This window comes from Panulirus ornatus, chromosome 36 (assembly GCF_036320965.1).
Source record: "Panulirus ornatus isolate Po-2019 chromosome 36, ASM3632096v1, whole genome shotgun sequence".
Taxonomy (NCBI): Eukaryota; Metazoa; Arthropoda; class Malacostraca; order Decapoda; family Palinuridae; genus Panulirus; species Panulirus ornatus.
This window is the reverse complement of record NC_092259.1, coordinates 2,771,210-2,787,260: the sequence shown is the minus strand read 5'-3', so window position 1 is coordinate 2,787,260 and position 16,051 is coordinate 2,771,210. Positions and strand designations below refer to the sequence as shown.

At 41.0% G+C, this 16,051-nt stretch overlaps 1 protein-coding gene across 4 annotated transcripts in view; it reads left to right on the top strand.

The window, feature by feature from the left end:
- Positions 1 to 16,051, top strand: part of LOC139760256 (solute carrier family 23 member 1-like) — a 268,117-nt gene that overhangs the window by 125,917 nt on the left and 126,149 nt on the right. For all 4 annotated transcript variants that reach the window (XM_071683190.1, XM_071683188.1, XM_071683189.1 and 1 more), the window contains 2 exons: positions 2,804 to 2,917; positions 8,760 to 8,899. In XM_071683190.1, the coding sequence (XP_071539291.1) occupies positions 2,804 to 2,917; positions 8,760 to 8,899 (254 nt within the window). The remainder of the gene's footprint in view (positions 1 to 2,803; positions 2,918 to 8,759; positions 8,900 to 16,051) is intronic.

Genomic DNA, 16,051 nt, shown 5'->3' with positions numbered 1-16,051 from the left:
GTAATGCTGCTGACCGTCTCTCCTACTCACATTTGTATACTTGTATATATTCTTTTTGAACTAAGTATTCCCAATCACCCATCCTTTTTTAGCACAAAACTTCACAAGTTATTCATAATTTCCATTTATAGCATGCATCCCACTTATTCCTTCTACTGCCACATCATTTATAGCATGCACACCTCTACTGCCACATCACTCACCTTTGCATTTAAATCACCCTTCACTAAAAATGAGCCTCTTACATCAAAACTGCAGACACACGTACCCAACTGCTCCCAAAACACTTGCTTTTCATTATCTTTCTTTTCATGGCCTGGTGCATAAGCACTGAGAATTACCCATCTTTGGCCATCCACTTTCAGTATTACCCACATCATTCTAGAATGTACTTCCTTACACTCTATTACACACTCTTACAACTCCTGTTTCAAAAGTAGTGCTACTCCTTCTTTAGCTGTTGTCCTTTCACCAACCCCTGACATTACTTGCAAGACATTTCCAAACCATTCTTCCCCTTTACCCTTGAGCTTTATTTCACTCACAGCCAGAACTCCTTCCTTAGCTGTTGTCCTCTCACCAACCCCTGACATTACTTGCAAGACATTTCCAAACCATTCTTCCCCTTTACCCTTGAGCTTTGTTTCACTCGCAGCCTAGAACATCCAGGTTTCTTTTCTCAAACAAGGAAGGTCGAGAGGAAGGTGCAGGGGTTGAAAAAGAGGGCAAATGAGAATTAGGGTGAGGGAGTATCTGTAACTTCAGGGAGATTAAGTTGTTTTGGAAGGTGGTTAATAGTGTGAGAAATAAAAGTAAACAAATGGGGATGTTGGTGAAGGGGCAAATGGGGATGCAGCAACAGGTAGTGATTAGGTTGGGAGATAGAGTCAGTATTTTGACAGCCTGTTGAATGTGTATGATGATGACAGATGTAGGTTATTTGGGTCAGAGAGTTATGGATAGTGGTTTAGTAGGGAGAAAGGAGATGGTGATAGCCATGTGTAAGATGAAATGTGGCATGGCAGCAAGGGAATAGTAATGCATATGAATTTCTTAAAAAAGAGGGTGATTGTTGTTGATTGGTTAGTAATGATTTTCAGTGAATGTATGAATCATTGTGAGGTTCCTGAGGATTGGCAGAATGCATGTACAGTGTCCTTATAAAAAGGCAAGGGGATGTAAGCGTTTGTTAAGTGTACCTAGTAAATTGTGTGGGAAAGTGGTAATTGGGGAGGAACAATGAGGTTTCAGAAGTGGTAGAGGATGAGTGGATCAGGTGTCAGGTGTTTAAAGAATGTGTGTGAGAAATTCTTAGAGAATCAGAAAGATTTGTATGTGGCATTGATGGATTGGAAGAAAGCATATGATAGGGTTGTTAGAGATGCCAAATGGAAGGTCTTTGAATGGTGTGGCAAGAAAGCTGGTAGAAGGTAGTAGGAAGTTTTTATCAAAGGTGTAAGGAATATGTACAAGTAGGAAGTGAGGAAAATGAATGGTTCTAGGCAGAGGTGGTCTGGAGGTAGGGTGTGTGATGTCACCATGGCTATTTAATTTGTTTATGGATGGGATGGTCTTCCCACCACTCGTTACACTTTCTCACTCGCTCACCTTCCACCTTCTGCACGCCAAACTCCTCTCTTGCTCATGCCAGCACTGCTTCCCAGATATCACCATTCCACACCTACTTTCTTTGCTTCATGTACTCTCACCTTTTGCCATTCTACACCCAATCTCCCCTAGTATTTCCCCTTGTCTCTTTTCCAAGTTCACCTATCTTCTCACTCTTATCATTAACTCTTCCAAAAGCCCCCACATATCACTTTTGCCTCCACCAGGTAATGGTCAGAAATTCCACCAGCTTCCCCTTTCAACACAGTCACATCCAGGAGTCTTACTTTAGCATGCCTGACAATTAGTTTGTGATCCAAAAATGCCCTCTCACAATCTTCCCTATTCACCCACATAAACTTATGTGTGACCCTCTTTTAAAATCAGGTATTCCCAATAACCAGTCCCTCAATTGCCACATTACACACTCTTGTATTCAAATCACCCATTGCTATTACTCAATCTGTAGCTTCAAAATTGCGGACACCCTCACTCTGTTGTTTCCAAAACACTTGCCTCTCATCATCCTCTTTCTCATGACCAGGTGCCTAAGCACATAGAATTGTCTATCTCTTGTAACTCACTTTCATATTTACATACATCAGTCTGGAACTCACATCACCACACTTTCACAACTTTCATATTTACATACATCAGTCTGGAACTCACATCACCACACTTTCACACATCCCCACAACTCCAGTTTGATCAGTATTTCATCCCTGTCCTTAGCTCATGCCTTCACTCCAACCTCTGACTTTACATTGATTAATATTGATTAATGCAAAGTATAGTTTCATTTCATGAAAATCAAAAGTTTTCGAGTGTACTGAAGTGAAAAACTGCATGTGTTTAAGGCTTGTCAAGTTTCAGTAATGTCACTAGAAAGGTATGTTGTAATTTAGGTAAACTTTGAAACAGCTTTAGATGCAATTGATTTCCATTAGTATTGTCTAGGTTTTGACTGAAACTTCTTACAGAAGGATTGTTACTGCCTGTCCAAACTCAGTCCACATGTAATAATATAATTGATAGAGAAGAATAGAAATCTGATACTCAGAATAGGCTGCTTGAAAATATGCAGAATTTCAGTTATATAGTTTTGAAAAATACTTTTCAGAATGGTGTTCTTTAAAATAGACTTCAAAAGAAACTCAGTTTAGCATAAGTTCTGGCAATGTGTGTATCTCTACAGGCCAGTGGGGTCTGCCTACATTATCAGTATCAGCAGTGTTTGGAATGCTAGCAGGAGTTTTGTCTTCCATGATTGAGAGCATTGGTGACTACTATGCATGTGCCAGAATTTCAGGTGAGGCTTCTTATGGAAGATAATTTTGTTTTGTTTTCCCCTCCTGTGATTTAATTTCAGTTGGTTGCATGCTGAGTGGTGAGTTAAATATGTTAATACTATTTTTATCTGAATATTTGCAAGTAGACATGATGCTTGGCACACTGAAGCCATTATGTTTGTCTGTTAGAACTTACTGATGCTGTCTCCATTTATTTCACTGCATCTAAGATTTTAAACCTCGTGACATTTATCAGACCTTAGCATATATTAAAGGCTACATGCACAGGTACTAGAAAGTGGAAGCACATATAAACCTAATAACAAATTGAATGACCATGATGACATCACACTCCCCTACTGCAGACCAGCCTTTTCTTGGAACCATTAACCTACTTATACATATGCCTTACACCCTTGATAAAAGCTTTTCACTGCTTATAGGTGCTTCCCTCCCACACTGTATATTCTCAAGACCTTTCACAAGGCATTTCTATCAGCCATATCATGTGCTTTATCCAGATCCATAAATCCTACATACAAATCCATCTGTCTCTCTAAGTATTTTTCATACATTCTTTAAAGCAGTCACCTTATCCACATCTTTTACCGCTTTTGAAACCACACTTTTCCTCCTCATTGTGATGATCCTATACAACTTGTCAGGTACAGGCGACATAGGGATACCCTCTTGCTTTTACATGCTTGTACTATACATGCATTTTGCCAGTCCTCAGACACCTCTTATACATACCTTGAAAATCCTTGCCAACCAATCAGCACCGCAGTCATTCCTTCCTTAATAAATTCAACTGCATTACCATCCACTCCAGTCACACGTAGGAGTGGATGAACAGCTGGGTTGACTGTGGACTGACTGCTGCAACCAGGAGTCATACCTATGTGCTTGATTATGGGTGGCCCTTGAATGTGTCACATTCAGGAATGCTAACCTGTGCACCATGGGAATCTACATTTCATATTGCATAAGAATTTCATGACCTCTCTTCACCAAACCACTCTCCATTACTCTTGGTACACATACCACTTCCACTGACAGCACATTGACCCCGATATACCACATTGTTTCAATTCACTCTATTCCTTGCACGTCTTTTTCCCTTCTGTATGTTCAGGCCCTGATCGCTCAAAATCTTTTTCACTCCATCCTTCCACCTCCAGTTTGGTCTCCCGCTTCTTCTTCCCTCCACCTCTGACACATATATCCTCTTTGTCAATCTTTCCTGACTCATTCTCTCCATGTATCCAAAATCACCCTCTTCTGCTCTCTCTACCATACTCTTTTTATTAAAACAAATCTCTCTTTCCCTTTCATTTCTTACTCAATCAAACCACCTCATACAGCATATTGTCCTCAAACATTCCATTTCCAAAATATCCACCCTTGTCTGCACATCCCTATCTATAGCCCATGCCTCACAACCATATAACATTGTTGGAACCACTATTCCATCAAACACCCATTTTTGCTCTCTGAGATAATGTTCTCACCTTCCACACATTCTTCAACGCTTCCAGAACCTTCGCTACCTCCCCCACCCTGTGACTCACTTCCGCTTCCATGGTTCCTTCCACTGCTTAGTCCACTCCCAGATATCTAAAACACTTCTCTTCCTCCAGTTTTTCTCCATTCAAACTTACCTCCCAATTAAGTTGTCCCTCAACCCTACTTAACCTAATAAGCTTGCTCATATTCTTATTTACTTTCAACTTTCTTCTTTCACTCACTTTACCAAACTCAGTCACCAACTCCTACAGTTTCTTACTCAAATCAGCCTCCCGTGCTGTATCATCAATGAACAACAACTGACTCACTTCCTAAGCCCTCTTAACCAGAACAGGCTGCATACTTGCCTCTCTCTCCAAAACTCTTGCAACACCTCCCAACCAACCCATCCATAAACAAATTAAACAACCATGGAGCCATCATGCACCCCTGCCGCAAACTGACATTCACTGGGGACCAATCACTTTTCTGTCTTCCTCCTCGCACACATGCCTTACATCCATGGTAAAAACTTTTTACTGCTCTAGCAACTTACCTCACGCCATATACTCTTAAAACCTTCAACAAAGCATCTCTATCCAACCTATCATATATGCCTTCTCCAGATCCATAAATGCTACATACAAATCCATTTGTTTTTCTAAGTATTTTTCACATACATTCTTCAAAGCAAACACCTGATCCACACATCCTCTACTGCTTCTAAAACCACACAGCTTTTCCCCAGTCTGATGCTCTGTACATTCCTGTACTCTTTCAATCAATACCCTCCCAGATAATTTCCCAGGAATACTCAACAAACTTATGCCTCTGTAATTTGAACACTCACATTTATCCCCTTTGCCTTTGTACAATGGCACTATGCATGCATTCTGCCAATCCTCAGGCACTTAACCATGATCCATACATACATTGAATATCCTTACCAACCAATGAACAACACAGTCACCCTTTTTTGATAAATTCCATTGCAATACCATCCAAAGCCACTAATTTGCTGGCTTTCATCTTCTGCAAAGCTTTCACTACCTCTTCTCTGTTTACCAAACCATTCTCCCTGACCCTCTCACTTCACACACCACCTCGACCTAAACATCCTATATCTGCCACTTTATCATCAAACACATTCAGCAAACCTTGAAAATACTCACTCCATCTCCTTCTCACCTCATCAGTATTTGTTATCACCTCCCCATTTGCCCCCTTCACCGATGGTCCCATTTGTTCTCTTGTCTTATGCACTTTCTTTACCTCCTTCCAAAACATCTTTTTATTCTCCCAAAAATTTAATGATACTATTTCACCCCAAGTCTTATTTGCCCTCTTTTTCATCTCCTGCCCCTTTCTCTTGACCTCCTGCTGCTTTCTTTTATACATCTCCGTCATTTGCACTACTTCCCTGCAAAAATTGTCCAAATGCATCTCTCTTCTGTTTCATTAACAATCTTACTTCTTCATCCCACCACTCACTAACCTTTCTAATCTGCCCACCTACCACTTTTCTCATGCCACATGCATCTTTTGTGCAAGCCGTCACAGCTTCCCTAAATACATCCCATTTCTTCCCCACTCCCCTTATGTCATTTGCTCTCACCTTTTGCCATTCTGTACTCAATCTCTCCTGGTACTTCCTCACACAAGTCTCCTTTCCAAGCTCATTTATTCTCACCATTCTCTTCTCCCCAACATTCTCTCTTCTTTTTTGAAAACCTCTACAAATCTTCACCTTTGCCTCCACAAGATAGTGATCAGACTTCTCTTCAACTGCCCCTCTTGGCACATTAAACATCCAAAAGTCTCTCTTTTACATGCCTGTCAGTTAACACGTAATCCAGTAATGCCCTCTGACCATCTCTGCTACTCACTTATATATTGTCAGTTGTTGTTCGCTGATGATACAGCGCTGGTGGCTGATTCATGTAAGAAACTGCAGAAGCTGGTGACTGAGTTTGGTAAAGTGTGTGAAAGAAGAAAGTTAAGAGTAAATGTGAATAAGAGCAAGGTTATTAGGTACAGTAGGGTTGAGGGTCAAATCAATTGGGAGGTAAATTTGAATGGAGAAAAACTGGAGGAAGTAAAGTGTTTTAGATATCTGGGAGTGGATCTGGCAGCGTATGGAACCATGGAAGCAGAAGTGAATCATAGGGTGGGGGAGGGGGCGAAAATTCTGGGAGCCTTGAAGAATGTTTGGAAGTCAAGAATATTATCTCGGAAAGCAAAAATGGGTATGTTTGAAGGAATAGTGGTTCCAACAATGTTGTATGGTTGCGAGACGTGGGCTATGGATAGAGTTGTGCGCAGGAGGGTGGATGTGCTGGAAATGAGATGTTTCAGGATAATATGTGGTGTGAGGTGGTTTGATCGAGTAAGTAATGTAAGGGTAGGAGAGATGTGTGGAAATAAAAAGAGTGTGGTTGAGAGAGCAGAAGAGGGTGTTTTGAAATGGTTTGGTCACATGGAGAGAATGAGTGAGGAAAGATTGAGCAAGAGGATATATGTGTCAGAGGTGGAGGGAACGAGAAGTGGGAGACCAAATTGGAGGTGGAAAGATGGAGTGAAAAAGATTTTGAGTGATCGGGGCCTGAACATGCAGGAGGGTGAAAGGCATGCAAGGAATAGAGTGAATTGGAACGATGTGGTATACCGGGGTCGACTTGCTGTCAATGGATTGAACCAGGGCATGTGAAGAGTCTGGGGTAAACCATGGAAAGTTGTGTGGGGCCTGGATGTGGAAAGGGAGCTGTGGTTTCGGTGCATTATTACATGACAGCTAGAGACTGAGTGTGAACGAATGGGGCCTTTGGTGTCTTTTCCTAGCACTACCTCGCACACATGAGGGGGGAGGGGGTTGTTATTCCATGTGTGGCGAGGTGGCGATGGGAACAAATAAAGGCAGACTATGAATTATGTACATGTGTATATATGTATATGTCTGTATGTGTATACATATGTGTACATTGAGATGTATAGGTATGTATATTTGCGTGAGTGGACGTGTATGTATATACATGTGTATGTGGGCGGGTTGGGCCATTCTTTCGTCTGTTTCCTTGCGCTACCTCGCTAATGTGCGAGACAGCGACAAAGCAAAATAAAATAAATAAATAAATAAATATATATGTATATCTCTCTTTGTAAACCAGGTATTCTCAATCACCAGTTCTTTTTCGGCACAAATCCACAAGCTCTTCACCATTTCCACTTACAACACTAAACACCCCATGTACACCAATTATACCCTCTACTGCCACATTACTCACCTTTGCATTCAAATCACCCATCACTAACCTGGTTTCGTGCATCAAAGCTGCTAACACACTCATTCATCTGCTCCCAGAACATTTGCCTCTCATTATCTTTCTTCTCATGACCAGGTGCATAGGCACCAATAATCACCCATCTCTCTCCATCCACTTTCAGTTTTACCATTATCAATCTAGAGTTTACTTTCTTACACTCTATCACATATTCCCACAACTCCTGCTTCAGGAGTGCTACTCCTTCCTTTGCTCTTGTCCCCTTACTAATCCCTGACTTTACTCCTAAGACATTGCCAAACCACTCTTCCCTTTTACCCTTGAGCTTCGTTTCACTCAGGTCCAAAACACCCAGGTTCCTTTCCTCAAACATACTACCTGTCTCTCCTTTTTTTCTCATCTTGGTTACATCCACACACATTTAGACACCTCTTCGAGGAGGATGAGCACTCCCCACATGACTCCTCCTTTTGTTTCCCTTGTCGTTCTTTGTCTTTTTCCTGGCACTCCCTTGTTGATGTGGGAAATGGTGAACAGGTATAATAATGATAAAGATAAGATATTTATAAATAAATATATGTGTATGATGATTTGAATGTAGTCAAATTGGTGCTTGGCATTTGGTGTATTTATGTGCTTGATAAAAGTGTGATGGACAGTTTATGATAATAGTCTGGAAAATTGCCAATTGTATTTTTCATATATGTACAATAAAGCACAGTTAATGTCTTCTTTACAACATACAGCTGTTGGGATCTGGTTCATTTATCTCAGGGGTGTTGGTTTCTTTCACTTTCTTTATACTGATGCTCTCCATGAGTTTTGCCCTTCTATAACAATGGAAATCCCATCAGCTTGCAAGTAAACAGACCTTTCTTTATGGTTAAGCAACCAAACCAAACAGATACACCCAGTGTTCAGATCTTTTATAAATAAAGCTGAATTCAGCAGGCTCCAGCATTCAGCATTTTGCCTCATATAACAGAAGTGTAGAAGGGAATTACACACAGTTATATGATATACCTAACCTAACCTAGAATGACTGTGAATAACTTTTTGGTGTGATATTCATTGACAGGAGTATCACCACCACCTGTCCATGCTGTCAACCGGGGCATTGGCATTGAGGGCATTGGATGCATCATTGCAGGGGTTTGGGGTACTGGCAATGGCACCACCTCGTACTCTGAAAATATCGGGGCCATTGGTGTTACAAAGGTTAGTGTCATTTCTGTTTTGAGAGATGTATTCATATTCTCTTAAGGAGAGTTTTTTAGGGTTATAAGGACCAGAAGCAGTTTCATTTTCAATTTTGCCCTGAAGGGTTAATATTTGGGCATTACCTCTTTGGTAGTGCATTTACTGTATAGTTTTTTTTCAGATAGATTTGCAATAAATATGAATTGTTATGAACTTTTGATATTTAGTTGAGAGTACTTTTTGTTTTTGTTTTCATGTCTTTGCAGCAATCCTAGGAGTATACTATGGAAGAGGGTTGTAGTCTTCTCTTGAACTGGTCATGGTACAGTCACATTGTGTTTGTAATTACCATCAAGGGGATGAGGTTTATTTTTGTGGATGCCATTTCTTAAACAAGTATCGTATGCAGAACTGATGAATGCTATGGTAACATCACTGTGTCCAGTGAGGGATTTCGAAGTGATGTGATGTCCCCTCAGTACCCTATCTTTTAGTATGGGCAGTTTGAGGGCTTCTCTCATCCTTGTGACTTATCCCTTGTAATTTAGGCACCATTCTTGTTACATATTGTTGATATTTCTCTTGCTCTTCTTTGTGTTTCTTCATTTTGTTTAGACCAAACTGGTGATGCACTTGCTTGGAAATCAAATGTCATAAATGCCCTCTGGAGCATCTACTTTTCCATGTACCTGCTGATACTGAGCCTTTGTCTGTAGTATACTCTGTATGCAAAATTTTGTAAGGATAGGATTGGCATTTGGTCAGCCTGTAGATGCTTTTTCAAGTTAGTTCTTGAAAATTATTTCTTCTAATTTGATGTTTGGAATCTAACCAAAGCTGCAACTTCACAAGGTCCCATTGCAGGTAGAATGCTCTGCTCATCTTTTCTTATTTTGGCATAACTTGTTAATATATTCAGGTTTGATTCAGATTTGTCTGGTAAGTCATTAACTAGGCCACATAATACTATGTAGCAGTTAGCAACTTAAGTGTGGGCTGTTGTGATATTAATTTTTTGACCTACCCTGCAAAGCTTTGGAACTTTTTACCCTTTCCTGTCTTAACAAACTGCTATAACCTGCCCTTTTCTAAGAGGCAGATTTCTTAACAATTACAGACTTACCCTTTTTAAAAGGTAGATATTCCACTTCATCCATAACTCTAGATATATATATCTCCTTTTCTCCCTTTCCTTAACCCTTTTCATGTGTTGCTTATGACTTAGCATTGATATGAACTTTTGTTCATAAATGGAACCCCTAACATACAAAAGAATAAAGTAATGAAATAATTAGAATTAAGTTAGTTGTATGATGTGCAAGAAATTTTGATTGGAATAGGAAAAAAAGAAGAATTTTTGATAGCATTGGGAACACAAACTTAAGTATTAGAAAAATATAACCGCTGGTTGAGTTATAATTTAATACATTTGCTATCAGGTCCCCTTGGCTGTATCATTACACATATTCTGGTATAATACATTATCCAGCAACTGTCCACCCTCAGTTTCGCTGGTCAAGGAACATTTCAGGAAGCTGAAGAAAAAAGTATGTAATATCTGAACCAAAAAGTAAGATATTATTCTGATTGTTTTTTATAATACTTAAGTGCTGTTTTCTGTGTCAGCGAGGTAGAGCAAGGAAACAGACAAAGAATGGCCCAACCCCTCGTATACATATATATATATATACATAAACACCCATACATGCACATATACATACATATACATTTCATTGTATACATACATACATACATATACATATATACATGTGTACATATTCATACTTGCTGCCATCATCTATTCCCTTTGCCACCTAGCCACTCAGGAAACAGAATTCATTGACAGCATGCTGACCCCAGTATACAACATCTTTCCAATTCACTCTTTCTTGCACTCCTTTCACCCTCCTGCATGTTCAGGCCCTGATCGTTCAAAATCTTTTTCACTTCATCCTTCCACCTCCAATTTGTTCTGCTTCCCCTTGTTCCCTCCACTTCTGACACATATATCCTCTTTGTCAATCTCTCCTCACTTATTCTCTCCATGTGTCCAAACCATTTCAACACACCCTCTTTTGCTCTCTCAACTACTCTTGCTGTTATCACACATCCCTCTCACCCTTTCATTACTTACTCGGTTAAACCTCCTCACACCACATATTGTCCTCACATTTCATTTCCAACACATCCACCCTCCTCTGCACAACCCCATCTATAGCTTATGCCTCGCAACCATATAACATTGTTGGAACCACTATTTCTGTAAACATACCCATTTTTGCTCTCCAAGATTACGTTCTTGCCTTCCACACATTTTTCCACACTCCCAGAACCTTTGCCCCTTCCCTCATCCTTCTGCTTCCATGGTTCCATCTGCTGCTAAATATCTAAAACACTTCACTTCCTCCAGTTTTTCTCCATTCAAACTTACCTCCAAATTTACTTGTCCCTTAACCCTGCTGAACCTGACAGCCTTGCTCTTATTCACATTTGCCCTCAACTTTCTCCTTTCACACACTTTACCAAACTCAGTCACCAACCTCAGCAGTTTCTCGTCTGAATCAGCCACCAGTGCTGTATTATCAGCAAAACAACTGACACTCCCCAAGCCCTCTTATCCACACAAACTGCATACTTGCCCCTCTCTCCAAAACTTGCATTCACTTTCCTAACCACCCCATCCATAAAAAAATTAAACAACCATGGAGACATCATGCACCCCTGCCACAGACAGACATTTACTGGGAACCAATCACTTTCCTCCCTTCCTTCTCGTACACATGCTGTACATCCTTGGTAAAAACATTTCACTGCTTCTAGTAACTTACCTCCAACACCATATACTCTTAGAACCTTCCACAAAGCATCTGTATCAACCCTCCCATATGCCTTTTCCAGATCCATAAACACTACATACAAATCCACCTGTTTTTTGAAGTATTTCTCACATACATTCGTCAAAGCAAACACCTGATCCACACATCCTTTGCCACTTCTGAAACCACATTGGTCCTTCCCAGTCTGATGTTCTGTACATGCCTTTACCCTCTCAATTAACATCCTCCCATATAATTTCCTAGCGCTACCTCACACACGCGTGGGGGGAGGGTAGTGCCATTTCATGTGTGGCAGGGTGGCGACAGGAATGGATGAAGGCAGCAAGTATGACTATGTATATTTATATTTATTATACTTTGTCGCTGTCTCCCACGTTAGCAAGGTAACGCAAGGAAACAGACGAAAGAATGGCCCAACCCACCCACATACACATGTATATACATACACGACCACACACGCACATATACATATCTATACATTTCAACGTATACATATATATACATTCACAGACATATACATATATACACATGTACATAGTTCATACTTGCTGCCTTTATTCATTCCCGTTGCCACCCCGCCACACATGAAAAGACGACCCCCTCCCCCAAAATTCGTGTGAGGTAGTGCAAGGAAAAGACAACAAAGGCCACATTTGTTCACACTCAGTCTCTAGCTGTCATGTATAATGCGTTGAAACCACAGCTCCCTTTCCACACCTAGGCCCCACAAAACTTTCCATACTTTACCCCAGATGCTTCACATGCCCTGGTTCAAACCATTGACAGCACGTCATTCCCGGTGTACCACATCGTTCCAATTCACTCTATTCCTTGCACGCCTTTCACCCTCCTGCATGTTCAAGCCCCAATCGCTCAAAATCTTTTTCACTCCATCTTTCCACCTCCAATTTGGTCTCCCACTTCTCTTCGTTCCCTCCGCCTCTTTTGTCAATCTTTCCTCACTCATTCTATCCATGTGACCAAACCATTTCAAAACACCCTCTTCTGCTCTCTCAACCATACTCTTTTTATTACCACACATCTCTCATACCCTTTCATTACTTACTCAATCAAACCACATCACACCACATATTGTCCTCAGACATCTCATTTCCAGCACATCCACCCTTCTCCGCACAACTCTATCTATAGCCCACACCTTGCAACCATATAACATTCTTGGAACAACTGTTCCTTCAAACATACCCATTTTTGCTTTCTGAGATAATGTTCTTGCCTTTCACACATTTTTCAACGCTCCCAGAACTTTTGCCCCCTCCCCCACCCTGTGACTCACTTCCGCTTCCATGGTTCTATCAGCTGCCAAATCCACTCACGGATATCTACACTTCACTTCCTCCAGTTTTTCTTCATTCAAACTTACCTCCCAGTTGACTTGTCCTTCAACCCTACTTTACCTAATAACCTTGCTCTTATTCACATTTACTCTCAGCTTTCTTCTTTCACACACTTTACCAAACTCAGTCACCAGCTTCTGCAGTTTCTCACCCGAATCAGCCACCAGCGTTGTATCATCAGCGAACAAGAACTGACTCACTTCCCAAGCTCTGTCATCCACAACAGACTGCATACTTGCCCCTCTCTCCAAAACTCTTGCATTCACCTCCCTAACAACCCCATCCATAAACAAATTAAACAACCATGGAGACATCACGCTCCCCTGACGCAAAACGACATTCACTGAGTACCAATCACTTTCCTCTCTTCCTACTTGTACACATGCCTTACATCCCGATAAAAACTTTTCACTGCTTCTGACAACTTGCCTCCCACACCACATATTCTTAATATCTTCCACAGAGCATCTGTATCAACTCTTATCATATGCCTTCTCCAGATCCATAAATGCTACATACAAATCCATTTGCTTTTCTAAGTATTTCTCACTTACATTCTTTAAAGCAAACACCTGATCCACACATCCTCTACCACTTACACACTTTATTTACCTCCTCCCAAAACATCTTTTTATTCTCCCTAAAATTTAATGATACTCTCTCACCCCAACTCTCATTTGCCCTCTTTTTCACCTCTTGCACCTTTCTCTTGACCTTCTGCCTCTTTCTTTTATACATCTCCCACACATTTGCACCATTTCCCTGCAAAAGTCGTCCAAATGCCTCTGTCTTCTCTTTCACTAATAATCTTACTTTTTCATCCCACCACTCACTACCCTTTCTAATCTGCCCACCTCCCATGCTTCTCATGCCATAAACATCTTTTGCACAAGCCATCACTGCTTCGTTAAATACATCTCATTCCTCCCCCACTCCCCTTACGTCCTTTGCTCACACTTTCTCCCATTCTGCACTCAGTCTTTCCTGGTAGTTCCTCACTCAAGTTTCCTTCCCAAACTGACTTATTCTCACCACTCTCTTCACCTCAACATTCTATCCTCTTTTCTGAAACTACAAATCTTCACCCTCGCCTCCACAAGATAATGATCAGACATCCCTCCAGTTGCACCTCTCAGCACATTAACATCCAAAAGTCTCTCTTTTGCACGCCTATCAGTTAACACGTAATCCAGTGATGCTCTCTGGCCATTTCTCCTACTTACATACGTATACTTATGTATATCTCTCTTTTTAAACCAGGTATTTCCAATCACCAGTCCTTTTTCAGCACATAAATCTACAAGCTCTTCACAATTTCCATTCAGACATGGAACACCCCATGTACACCAATTATTCCCTCAACTGCTACATTACTCACCTTTGCATTCTAATCACCCATCACTATAACCTGGTCTCGTACATCAAAACTACTAACACACTCACTCAGCTGCTCCCAAAACACTTGCCTCTCATGATCTTTCTTCTCATGCCCAGGTGCATATGCACCAGTAATCACCCATCTCTCTCCATCCACTTTCAGTTTTACCCATATCAATCTAGAGTTTACTTACACACTATCACATACTCCCACCACTCCTGTTTCAGGAGTAGTGCTACTCCTTCCCTTGTTCTTATCCTCTCACCAACCCCTGACTTTACTCCCAAAACATTCCCAAAGCACTCTACCCCTTTACCCTTGAGCTTCGTTTCACTCAGAGCCAAAACATCCAGGTTCCTGTCCTCAAACATACTACCTATCTCTCCTTTTTTCTCATCTTGGTTACATCCACACAGATTTAGTCACCCCAGTCTGAACCTTTGAGGAGGATGAGCACTCCCTGTGTGACTTATGTTTCCCCTTTTAGAAAGTTGAAATACAAGGAGGGGATTGTTTCTAGCCCCCTGCTCCTGTCCCCTTTAGTCGCTTTCTATGACAGTGAGGAATTCGTGGGAAGTCTTCTTTCTCCGCTATCCTCAGGGATAGGGGAGAATGAATATGTACATGTTTATATATGTATAAGTCTCTCTATGTATATGTATGTATACGTTGAAATGAATAGGTATGTATATGTGCATGTGTGGGCTATTATATATATACATGTGTGTGTGGGTGGGTTGGCCCATTCTCTCGTCTATTTCCTTGTGCTACTTCGCTGATGTGGGAGGCAACGACTAAGTTTAATAGAAAAAAAAAATCCCAGGAATACTCAACAAACTTATGCCTCTGTAATTTGAACACTTACCTTTATCCCCTGTGCCTTTGTACAGTGGTACTATGCATGCATTCTGCCAATCCTAAGGCACTTCACCATGATCCATACATACATTGAATATCCTTACCGATCAGTCAACAGCAACAGTCACCCCTTTATTAAAAAATTCCACTGCAGTACCATCCAAACCCACCGCCTTGCCAGCTTTCATCTTCCACAAAGCTTTCACTACCTCTTGTCTTTTTGCCAAACCATTCTCCCTGACCCTCTCACTTCGCACACCACCCTGAAAAAAACATCCTATATCTGCCACATTCGACAAACCTTCAAAATACTCACTCCATCTCCTTTTCACTTCAACACTTCTTGTTATTACCTCCACATTTGCCCCCTTTGCCTATGTTCTCATTTGTTCTCTTGTCTTACACACATGATTTACCTCCTTCCAAAACATCTTTTTATTCTCCCTAAAATTTGAATGATACTCTCTCATGGCAACTCTCATTTGCCCTCTTTTTCACCTCTTGCATCTTTCTCTTGACCTGCTGCTTTCTTTTATACATCTCCGAGTCATTTGCACTACTTCCCTGCAAAAATTGTCCAAACACCTCTCTCTTCTCTTTCACTAACAACCTTACTTCTCCATCCCAGCACTCACTACCCTTTCTAATCTGTCCACCTCCCACCTTTCTCATGCCACATGCATCTTTTGCGCTAGCTATCACTGCTTCCCTAAATACATCCCATTCCTCCCCCACTCCC